This window comes from Populus trichocarpa, chromosome 12 (assembly GCF_000002775.5).
Source record: "Populus trichocarpa isolate Nisqually-1 chromosome 12, P.trichocarpa_v4.1, whole genome shotgun sequence".
Taxonomy (NCBI): domain Eukaryota; kingdom Viridiplantae; phylum Streptophyta; class Magnoliopsida; order Malpighiales; family Salicaceae; genus Populus; species Populus trichocarpa.
In genome coordinates this window covers 1,080,938-1,093,113 of record NC_037296.2, presented here as the reverse complement: position 1 = coordinate 1,093,113, position 12,176 = coordinate 1,080,938, and the positions used below count along the sequence as shown (strand labels likewise).

At 38.5% G+C, this 12,176-nt stretch overlaps 1 protein-coding gene across 8 annotated transcripts; it reads right to left on the bottom strand.

Annotated features, from left to right (window-relative positions):
• Positions 1-96: 96 nt before the first annotated feature.
• On the bottom strand, positions 97-10,326 carry LOC7489820 (uncharacterized). Of its 8 annotated transcripts, none has more exons than XR_008056893.1 (11): positions 9,963-10,325; positions 8,424-8,700; positions 7,155-7,343; positions 6,448-6,540; positions 6,153-6,335; positions 5,967-6,069; positions 5,672-5,857; positions 2,773-5,249; positions 1,197-1,768; positions 661-783; positions 97-572 (listed from the first exon to the last, which is right to left on the bottom strand). XR_008056893.1 is itself a non-coding variant. In XM_024582860.2 (11 exons), exons 2-11 carry the CDS (start codon positions 8,652-8,654, stop codon positions 774-776), a joined length of 3,885 nt encoding a protein of 1,294 aa, XP_024438628.1. In that variant the 5' UTR covers positions 8,655-8,700; positions 9,963-10,326; the 3' UTR covers positions 97-773. The 8 variants fall into 8 exon arrangements, 6 of the variants coding, with proteins under 6 accessions (XP_024438628.1, XP_024438623.1, XP_024438622.1 ...); XR_002977162.2 differs by having other exon boundaries at positions 97-547; XM_024582860.2 differs by having other exon boundaries at positions 97-783; positions 2,773-3,102; positions 3,262-5,249; positions 9,963-10,326.
• Positions 10,327-12,176: the final 1,850 nt, after the last annotated feature.

Genomic DNA, 12,176 nt, shown 5'->3' with positions numbered 1-12,176 from the left:
ATTTGAAAGACTTGTCAAAAAATATTTTCTTGAAAACTATTCAGGCCTGAAACTTTACACAAACAAGACTGGGTGGACTATGCTCAAAAAAATAAATGAGAGGAGAAATTACCGTTTCAAGATTAGAATCTGAATCTCATACAACTCAACATGCCCAACGTTGACAATTAAACACCAATGGCTTCCAATAGTTGGCTGGGCATATTGGTTTGAACCCTTCTCCAAGAAATCTACCACTTAAAAAGATCCAACTTCGATATTTTCCTGTCTAATCATTTTTTTAACACTGTTTCATGTAAAAACCTAATGGGTGTTGAAACCCACGGTTTGTATTGAAGAAACTAAAGCACAACCTGTACTTCTCATCTATTCCTCCGAGTCTCGTCTCTCAGGAACCATTAGGGGGCCACTCGGAACAATAATCCTCTTGACCTTCCCACCTTTTCAATTTGCCATCTACCACAGTGTGCCCTCCCTCCTTCCTCGCATTTCTTCATCACGTCTTTCAGATCTTCATGAAAATGGGTATAGCTGGTATCTATCCTTTCTGTAAAGTATGTGCAGCAGGCATGCTGGTATAAGACATTGTAAACCAGCGACCAAAAGGTCAACCTTCCCCTGAGAGGGGCAAACTGAGGGGCAGGGTGAAGTCAGGCTTACCCGTGTAGTTCCTCTTCATCCCACCCACATCGTCTGCCCGGTTCAGATATGCAAGAGGAAAATCTGGTTTCTGTGAATGAATCATTCTTTGGCATGCTGATCTAGCCACGTAATCAAACCCTCCTGAGAAGATAAGTACATCAACCATATCAGACGCTACTCTGGTGAAATATGCATCAGCAATTAACGAGTGTAAATCAAAAAATTCAAGGTACAAATGAAAATGGCAATTCAACAAGTAGCTTGGCAAGAATGCTATCCAGCTGAATAGTTCCCCAAACATGCTTAACCATAAATTTTATAATCTCCAAAATAAGTTTGTCCTTGTGTCAACCAGTAATCATGAGCAGCATCCTATCGAGCACATTTCCACCCAAGCTACTTGAAATAACTAGTATGTATGGCCTCAGTAGGGGCAATCCACTTTTCAAGACACAACTTCATAAAACAACTCGGAAGCTCTTTCTAGAAACCTCTTAAGACTTTATAGCATGCACATTGAATGGGCCATCTATGACAAGAGGAAGAGAAAATACCTGTGAACCCGGGGTGAGGATGGCTGATCTGGAGAAGAAAGATCAGAATCTCTTCGGATATCTTGTTGCTCATTAATGTCTCTTGATGAATCTTCACGGAGATGCGGTGATGCCTTACCAGCTGTGAAACGAGCTGGTCCTACAAATTCTAGATGCTGATCAGGAGAATTGTAGCCCGCGTTTTGGTCATACGGATAAAGCATAACTACAGATGCAGAAACTCCACTAGTAGTCACAACTGGTACTGGTGGATACATGCCATATGCCGCATTGGTAGAGCCACGGTCCGTGGAGTTCGAGAACCTAAATGAATTGCGGGGATGGTATCGTGGAAGAGGATCTTGCTTTGAGTTCCATGACCTGTCAGAACGGCGATTATTTGCAGCACTCCTATCCATCCTAAAGGATGACTTCTCCCCTTGGTTCTGACTTTGACCACGACCACCAGATCGTGGTCTTGGGTTGTTATTCCAGTTTCCTTCCCTTTCATCATGGTGGTCCTTCCGGTCATAGTTGTAATTTCCCCCATGATTTCTAGTATTGGAAGATTGTCGATCCCTGAAAGATAATTTCTGAAGACAGAAAATAAAATTTTACAATAAACCACAATCCCCTCCAAACATGCAAGACAACACCCCACAACTGAAAATAGAAATCAATGCTGATAGGACATGAAAAATAAAAAGGAAAGGTCGATCAACATCAAACCAAAACATGAAGAGAGTCACAAATTCAATTAAAACCAGTATCGAGATACAAATTACAAGAGGTCTTATCAGTTCAGAGGCAGCATAATATGGCTCAAAGCAAGTCATTTATCAAAATATTACAGCTTCACTGAGCCGCTTCTACAGAGTTATATACAACTATATTGCCCTTCTCGTACTTCTAAGAGGGCATATCTAATACTTATTTTGCATCACCCGGAACAGCATGCAATGTATGTATGAGCTAAGATGACCTTGGATAGTCTACAAGAGTATGACATTTTTCTTTCTAGTGACCCAAGTATCAACTGAAATCATTGACAAATCAAGAACGAACTAATCACCCTTAGCCAAGAATTCAAGAAATCCCAACTCCTATCCTCCAGAAAGCCCTCTTTTCAGAACCTCAAGAGTTAATCTGTTGATAGAAAGAGATCACCACGGCATTACAGCACACATGTTTACATTTCTACCCAGGACCTATTTTCCTCCCTCTTCCATCAGATCATAAGGATACCCTCCTAAACAGAGACAATCCTTGGTTTAAAAGAATGAGGTAATGCTTAAATTTGAACATTATCTATTGGAAAGAAAAAAACCTTTCGCCTCCATTAAATGGCATCCATTATAAGCCACATAAGAAAAATATCTTTAGCAATTGAAACTTGCTGCAAAATGAAGAAAATACAACTAAGCGAATATACTAGTAGCACATACAATGGAATCAAACTTTCATGAGATATAATAGAACAATAACCATGGCAACAATTCTTGCTGATATCCTGGTCCTCAAGTTACATAGAGAAATGAAAGATGTCAGGCATAGTTCTTTACCAATAGAATTTATCGGGGGAAAGAGGTCAATTTACCGGATTGGGCAGGTAAGTTCCAGTTCCAGTACGGTATCTAGGAAGATCATCTGCATAATGTTGATAAAAGCCCGCCTGCCTACTAGATCCTGGCTGGACAGGAGAGACGGGGATAAGATGAGGACCATTCATATGTTGAGTGAAGAGATTCATGTTTGCAGGTCTTCCAGGACCATCCCACGGGAAATGTCCCTGGAAGTACATCGGTGGTACCACAACAGGATATGGACAGGGCAAGGAATCTTTATTTGGAGCATTTTGGCAAAGCCGCCCATACTGTAGATTCTTCCAGTGGCTCGCAAAATCACTATTCAAAATGTCAGATCTGCTCTGTTCAGAATGCACTAAGGAAGAAGCATTGTTCACAGATGTAAAAGTATTTAAATTCTCTGACTGGTCAACATTCTCAGATGAATCTAAAATTTGATTCGAGTGATTATTTTGAGAATTATTGAATTCTTCGTCCCTATCGAATTTTCTGGTGGATACAATTGAGGTTCCTGCTTCAGTTGGAAGGTTGTAAGATGGATACGTAGTTAGAAAAGGCACCGGTGGTCCTGCACGATAAAATGCAACAGGTAGTGCTCCATGGTTAATGTTAGTTCTCTGATGCGATTCGGGACCCACAAACATTGGAGCAACTGGAAGCATTGAATTTGATCTACTCATTGATGATGGATCATAACTAGGTATTTGATGAGTCCAAACATGTGAAGAAGCACCAACACCAGAAACCACGCTTTCTGACAGTTCAGTGCCTGAGGTTGACAGCCTAATCAACTCTCTGTCATCATCATCTGGCTGAGAAGATATGTGATTAGCTGATTCATCTCCATGCTGCCTTTCATTCTTATCCATCCCATGAGCAATAGGTTGATCTGTAGAAGGAAAAGATTTCTTTCCCTGCTGACCCTTCATTGACTTATGAGTCCTCAAAAGTGACCCATCACCATTATCTTCAGATTTGCTTCCTGAGGAGGATGCTTGTGAAACGGGTACAATTCTTAAACTGGCCAATGAATAAGCATCGGACTCCCTGCGTATTTGATATTCAGCACCCTCACTGTAATTTTCCCTAATCAGATCTCTGTCTTCTGTAATTAACTCATGATCCCTTGGTGAGAAACTGCCGGAGCTACTTACATGGGTTGAATGGACATGGCTAGACTCAACAGAAGCAAAAGGTTGCCTATGCTCCTGCAATCGAGATTGGGAGCTTCTGTTCTTCTGTTGATTTCTTACAGAATCTGCAACTGGCTTAGACCAAAAACCATGATCGCTCACGTCTTGCCTAAACTCTGTAGATGCCAATTTAGCATCAACCTTTTCAATCATCACTTCTTGATCCAAGGTCATTCCCATGCTTGGAAAATAGTGGGAAAATGGATATGGAATAAAACTTGGATGATAATGCATGTTCGGCACCCAAGGGGACTCAAAAGGAGGAGCATTTATGGGAACTGTACCAGTCATTTGTTTTTGAGCATATCCAAGATTAGCAGGTGGTATTGCAAAAGGCGGTTGACCAGAAGCTAAATTCACAGGCATCTGACCCTGTTCGTTGACACTATAACCACTGAAAGATGCCATGTTAACACGATCTTGCTCTTCCTGATGCAACTGCATTGTTTCAGAAAGAGAAAGGTGGTCATCCGTGGTTCCTTCACCAGAATCACCAAAATAGCTATTTGAAGCACTAGTAGAATCAACAGTAGCATCAATGCTATGCCTTGAAGATGGTGAATTTTCAGTTGAAAATCTTGCACCATGGTTCTCCAAAACCTCAGGAACCAAATTTCTCCTCCTACTATTGTGTGACCTCATAGAAGCAGCCTGGCCATTTACTGTCTCTGATGCCTTGTTACGCCTCCCTCGAGAAGGGACTTCACTGGATGTAACAATTAGTTCAGGACTGGATTGAGTCCTTGCGAACTGATATCGAGCATGCCCTTCATTCCCCAAGTACTCTGTTCTGGAACTTGTTGTCTTTTCATTATGTGCATTCTCATTCAAACTATTGGATCTTAAATTTTGATTATTATGATCCGAGTCTGTGGAATTAGTCAAGTTGGCCTGCATCCTCTGGCCTAGATTTCCAGATATAGCTGATATATCACCAGGTGTGGACGTTAGTTTTAAAATGTGGTTACCATGCTTGGAGGAAACACCATCAGATACATGAGCAGCATGAATCACCCCAACCTTAGATTGATGACCAGAAGGATCCTCTTTTGTCTTTTTGCTGCTTGAGTAATTTCTAAAAGTCTCAGAACCATCAATTATATTTGACTTGATTGGCCGTTGAACAATGTGATCGGGACTTGGAGCATCAGGGCGATGACCTTTACAATGCCTATCCCATGTGTTCATGAAAAACTGGTTGAATTCAGCAAGCAGATTCTCTTTTGGACAGTCAAGTAATCTGGCCAGACGTTGAGCTCCAAAAGCAAAAGCACTACGAATCCTATAGAAGTTACCTAGCAAAACAATGAGGAATTAAGCAATTAGACAGCACTATAAATGAAAAAAGGAACATAAATAAAAGATGCGATCCCTATCTGATATTTCCAAGATCACATTTAACAAGAGAAGCATGTGAGAACCACTGAAACTGCCTCAGTCCTTGAAACATAGGAACAAACCAACATAAATCATTGCTGAAAGACCATTAAGAAAGTACTCCTGCTGACAAACAGCAGGCATGTTTTTATTCAAACCAACTCAACCAGGCCTCAGTTCTGAGACTTCATGATATCAAAAGCATAGTGTGTTTATGTGAGTGTCTGACTGCAGGGATATCGAATACGCACATACATTCATGCATGTATGCATAAGTGCAAACAACTTGCTAACTCAACATTAATGTGAAAGTTATTCCAGCTTTAGTTTGGAGCAATACCCTTACTGACACTACGGCCAAGATTGTTATTTGTACGCAAAGGATCAATGACATTAAAATATTTGGAAACAAAGGATTGCTCCTGATTTTCCTGCTGGCTAGGAAAGACAGCATACACCGAGCTGCACACTTCTAGAAACAATTGGCTGAGGAGTATCTGTCCACCATCTTCGCGTGGAGAGAGAGCTGTAACATTTCAGAAAGTGAATTCAGAAACAGCCATTGCAATACAACTAGCAGAAACATCACTAAAAGCACTGGTTCTTAAAATATCATTCACAGGATCCACACTTACCAGTCACATTAGGAAGTGAACTAATTGGAACTGGGCCCCAGAGACTAATGCAAAAGTGTTCCCAATCGAATTTACTGAAAAACTCCAGAAAGCGATAGAGTACCTGCAGATACAATGAAAAGATTTTCAGGTTAAAAAGCCAAATGCATTGGCAAAATGCAAATTTAAGAGAAACAGCAACTTCACCTCAAGTGGCCCAGCAAATCTATTATTGAACACATGGAATATGTACAAAACCAATGTCTCTAGAGCATAAGTTGAAATAAGGCCATGGTGAGCACCCAAAATACGGCTCTCATAATAACACCAAGCTTTAATCAATATAATGCTGCGCTTGAATAGATGGTTTTGGCTTATCAGTTGGTCAACCTTGAAAGTGAGAGTTGTCATTAGTGAAAGCCGAAAGAGACAAAGAGAGAGATGCACTCGGAAAATCACAAAAATAAATTTGGAATCTCTGTCCCGGAGTTAAATATTTCACCTCCTCGAGGAAGCAAAGGGTACACAAACCACCAAGCTGGTTAAAGGATATGTCTACTACAATATTTTCCACAAGACACTTTATGATCTTCACCTGCAAGATGATGGAAGCTACAATCATGAATATTTGGAAAGTGCTAACTCGTACTTCAAGAGTGGAAGGGAAGACTACATCAGCAGTATTGTAATAAAACAACCAAAGAGTAAGTTATATATGAGTAGGACACAAGCAAAAGAACATCAGAGTTAATTAATCTAAATTAAAAGGAATGAAGCATGCAACACAAGTTACCCACACAAACACAGTTGAATAAGCCAGAGTTTAGTGGAGCCACATGAGTAAATCAAGAGTAGAAAATGTCCAACAACAAGAACAGGAAAAACAAAATGAGCACTAGAAAATTGTCCTTTTTGTCCTCTTTATTTTCCCTCACTACATGGTTGATGTTCTTCTCAATCATCACTGCAACTTCATTTCTTGATTTCCATATGGCAGAGAAGAAGTATGACATTCTGCAGAACAGCCCAGAAGACTAGGTATCCTAAGCCCTCTAAAGCAGCAATTAACCAGTTTCAGACTCACAACATGATTATTTCAGTCCAAACCATTTTTCAGGTGGTAACACGGCAGTAAATGTAAATCAAGTAAAATAGAGAGAAACATCTCTATGAGGAAAGAAGCATCAAGGATATACTGAAAGAACATACCTCTGCTTGGATATACTGAACCTCTTTTACATGAAATTCAGCATTCTCACTCTTCTCCTCGTGCTGTAAAATATCCTTCACCTCATCAGCCCAGGTTTTCTTCAAATCCTGGCTCTCAGTAAACACTGTTATATCGATATCTCCATCAGGTAGATAGGTCTTGAGGGGCACAGACCCAAAGGTGAACACCTATGATTATAAAATGGAATGAAGCAGGAAAACCATTTCAATTTAATGCAGATAACACATGCAAAGTTTATAGAAGACCCAGTGTTAAAACAAAGTTAACCAGTCAACTTCTTCAGCATTTAGTGACTTACCAACTAGCACGAGCTATTGTGCACTACCTTATTAGCCTATATATATATTGGTTGTAACCCCCACTTTTAAAGGATGTTCTTACAGTGAATGGAATTCAGATTTCAACCTTCAAGGTTAGGCGTGCACTGCCAAAGAAATCCTAGGAGTGATTTCTCGGTTCATTTTTCCTTTAACTTACTTGATCGTTAGTTCCTTATTTGCTTCGTTTTCTAAAGCACAACCTTAAGCTAAACACATCCCAATCCCTCCCATAGCCTATTTCTCTATGTCCTAACCCACCAAATCTGTTATAACTTTCAAACCATAGTATTTAGGTGCTGTAATAAAGATTCTGCATCACAATTTCAGTCATTAGAACTAATTGGAAGAAAAAATTTTGACACGATATTCTCTAGATGTCTGGCATCATTAAGCAAACTCGACACATATCCGCCACAGGCTACATGTGGAAATTTCAAAATAAAGTTGCAAGGGGTTCGGTAGTAATGGAGATATCTTGCACAGAAAATTATTAGATGTCCTTTTTCTCATCTTTGTTTTCCCTCACTATGTGGTCGATGTTCTTTTCAATCATCCCTGCAACTTCATTTCTTGATTTCCGTATGACAGAGAAGAAAGTATGACATTCAGCAGAACAGCCTGGAAGACTGGGTAACCTAAGCCCTCTAAAGCAACAATTAATCAGTTTCAAACTCACATAAGTTAGTTATCCAGTTTTCCCTGCCCTGGTACAAGTTTTACATCGATAAAACATCAAAGTAAGTGGCATGACTCTCACGGTCTCACCTGGTAATTCATAGTCATGATCACTCGGTTTTTACAAAATGACTAAAACTATGACAACCTCCATCCTAAAAACACTAAACCAATCTAAAAGCCAACATTTAACAGCATTCAATAAAATTAAGATGTAACTAAAGATAAATGAATAAGGAAAATTATCCAAACCTGACAGGGGAAGCATTTCATTATAAGGCGCTGAACATAGCCTAAAACAGCAGTTCGGCGCTCCTCAGATGGTTGATTGGGCTGAATACAAGCAATAAGTTCTGCAGTTCTCTCCTCAGCAATTGCCCATCTCTCTAGCTCAAGTGCTCGAGTGACAGAGTTGGCTTCATTAGGCAAGAGACCATTAGGGGAAAAGACACTAGGCAGGACCGAGTCCTCTAGACCACCCATGCAATACTTACCCTTTGCAATCCCAATCTGTATGAATTACCTTCCCCTTTAGGCATCATTTAAGAGAAGGAATATCTATAAGCATATCTCAAAATATTAGGAAAAGAGCGGAAGTAAATTAATTCTATTTTATTGAAATGATCACCGCCACAACACATCAGCCTTATAATCAGTAGGAGATAAGATTCCAGAACACTTACTATCCGTTCCTACAGGTATAAATATCAGGACAGAGCACACAAACACACATGTAGGATGGGGACTATTAACAAGTTAAGACCCAACACATATAACCATGAAAGGAAAATTATACAGGCCAACATATTGTACGCATGTATACATATGTACACGCAATTAACAACCTTCAGTTGGCAATAAACCCAGAGGAAGAAAGTTTAAAAAAAAAATTGCCAAAGGTAAACATAAGGAGTCCACCTTTTGGATTTTGGCAGGTAAGTAAAGTACTAAGATAAAAATTACTAGCCCAAAATCAAAATTCTTTGCCAAGTTTGACAAACGATCAATTCTTGACAGATTCAAGATAACATCAATTCACTTATTGATATTAAGAATAACACCAGGCCCAGCTCCTGTGTAAAACAAACAATGCAACTTGAATTATACATTCTAACATTCCTTTTCTTAACATTGCCATTTATTGGGTTTGAACCTAAAATCCTCTGTCATCCAAAGGACATCCGGCTATACATACATACACACTACTAACTTCAATGTAACCACCAAAGAACCTAGACATAAGCAATGCAAGATTATTGAAAAACAATGTATACGGCTCATATTTCACAACAAAGTCACCAAATTAGAACCGGAATGCATTAACTCAGGCATACAATTCTCTTTAAAGCATGATAAAAATGTTTCCATATGTACATCTAAACCTCGAATGCAGCATCAAGAACACAACAACCACATACAAATCCAAAGATCTCATTACCAAATTTGTTCACATTGGCACACGTGCACACGCACATTTATACTCTTTTTGGCTATCAACCAGAATGCAGGTAAATCACCACTAACAACCACTACAAAATGCAACTGTTAGGCTCACCAAACAAACACTGCTAAAGAAAATCAAGAAAGAAAGACGAAGGAAACAGAAAACCACAATTCCTCCTCTTTAGCTTAACAAACAGAAACCCTAACCTGAATTTCACACAATAAAATCAAGCAAAATAACAGATAAGAGCTCAAAATTAATAAGAAAAAAACACTTCGCCGATTAAAAAAAGCAAGAAGTGGAAGTAAAGAAAGCTAACAATAAGTGAAATTCGAAGAAAAACTCACTCGATCATGCAAATTTAACCAAGTAAGAAAATAACCGTATTCTGCGATTCCACGGCTGCTGCAATGGAAATGTATAGAGAGAAATGACGAGAGATAGGGGGGAGAGAGGGGGTTAGGGTTTTAGCGAGCGAGCGGGGTAGAGAGAAATCCTGATTTGGGATATTTTACAGTAGGAGGAGGACAGAGTAGAGTTAGAGGAATAATTTACTTTCTATTTGTTGATTATTATAAATCGGAAGGCAGAGGAAATTTTACTTTCTATTTGTTGATTATTATAAATCGGAAGGCAGAGGAAATATAATGGTGTGCGACTGTGCGTGCGTTTTTGTTGCTGCTCTGGTGGTTGTTGGCTTGAGTGTGCTTCATCGCATGGTTGTAGGACATAGCCGGGGATTTGCATCGATTATAAAAATATAAACTCGGGTCTTTAGTTTATCAAACAATTCTAAAAACAAAAGGTTTTTTTTAATAAAATGAGTTTGTTTTCGCAAGCTTTTTGTATGAAAGAAAATTGAAGGTGGCCTTATAACACATCGAGATTAATTTAACTAAAAATTTATAATTTAACTACAAAAAAATCAAAAATATATCTTTTTAAATATTAAAATAACAATATAACTCGAATTTATTCAGATTAATTAAGATTAATTTGTCAAATCCTCAACGTAAATCATGAAACCTTGATAACATTATAAAAAATAAATTTAAAAAAAATTAAGTTTAATTTTTCTAATTTTATTTTTTTTATTATTTAAAAAATATTCTAAAATTGTGTATAAACTATACACACACATTAACAAAACACAAATTTATTTTCCCACAGCCCCCCTGCTACTCTTTTCATTGCATCCCTTCGAATTTGCTAAAGCCCACGAGCCTTTGTGGCCTCCCAAATCACACGAGCCTAGAGGTGTGATTGGTTGGGCAGCTGGTGCTTACCTACCTAGCTACCTCCTCAGATATTTTCCTTTTTCGTTTTACGGCTACAATGCCTTCGTCAATTGTGTAAACAATTAGGAATGGAGAACACTATTATTGTATTTTAAAATAATTAAAATATTATTTTTAATGTTTTTAAATAATTATTTTTACTGTTAAAATATTAAAACGATATAAAATTATAAAAAAAAAATTAAAGCAATTTTTTGAAAAGTATTTTTACATCAAAAAAACAAACCATACTTAATTTTCACTAGTATTTCTTAATGGATTGATTTTATTCCAACATGATGAAGCAAAAGACATGAAAGTCACCATAAGTTAAGAAAAATGGTATTTTATCTTTTTATTATTATTAACGTGCTTGGGTCAGTTTGCGCGAATCTCAACCATAGTTTTTAAACCCGACCCGGTGGTCAACCCAGTATAATGATCGGGTCACGGGTTAAATGGTTGACCCGGGTTAACCAAAAAAAAAAAGAATTTCACTAACTTTAAATATGCGGCTACTATCTCTCCGATAAAACTCCAAAAGCTGCCTATTAATGGTAGCTTTTTCCCCAACACCTACCTTCTCTGCAATCCACAAAACCACACCACTAAAAAACCATCATTTTTCTCTCTCTTATTCTTTGTCCCCAAGATCCCTAAATAGTAATCACAACAAACCCACTATTTCATTTTCTTTTAAATCTTCCCCACTTTTCACCCTCAAAATCCTTCATTTGCTAACGTGCACCGATTTTCATCATGAAAGCCCTTAATCTACATCCACACAAATCAAAACCAGATCATAATTATCACCACAAGATCTGACTCCCCCTCCAAACAACCCCTCAACAAACTCCCCCTGCTCTGCCAACGCATCCATCCACCAACTCACAGCGTCTGCCACCACCACCTAGCATGCATCTCTTTTCCCATTACATGCCGAGAAGATTTTAAGATTTGAAGAGGAAGCAAATGCAAAAATGGTTTTCAGATTTTAAACTCTTTTGCTTTTTTTTTTGCAACTAATGTGGCTTTACAGATTGAAGAGTTTAGGTTTTTTGTCTTCATGTTACAAATGGGTTCATGGTAAAAGGCTAAAACGATGACATTTTACTTGTATGTATATATATATATAAGCAGTTAAGTCTCATCTAGGTTTACCGGGATCTTACGGGTTCCAGGTCAACCCTCCAGGTCGACCAGGTTTTGCTGGGCCAAATCTCTGGCTGGTTTTTTCTTAAACTCAGCTCGGTTCCAGTACTGGGTCCCGGGTTAACCCATCGG

Coding starts and splice junctions, on each gene's coding strand:
- LOC7489820 (XM_024582855.2), bottom strand. CDS start 8,654: ATGGGTGGTCTAGAGGACTCGGTCCTGCCTAGTGTCTTTTCCCCTAAT. Junction 7,344..8,423: donor TGAAATGCTTCCCCTGTCAG/GTTTGGATAATT, acceptor TTATAATCATAG/GTGTTCACCTTTGGGTCTGT. Junction 1,769..2,772: donor GAACTTACCTGCCCAATCCG/GTAAATTGACCT, acceptor TTCTGTCTTCAG/AAATTATCTTTCAGGGATCG.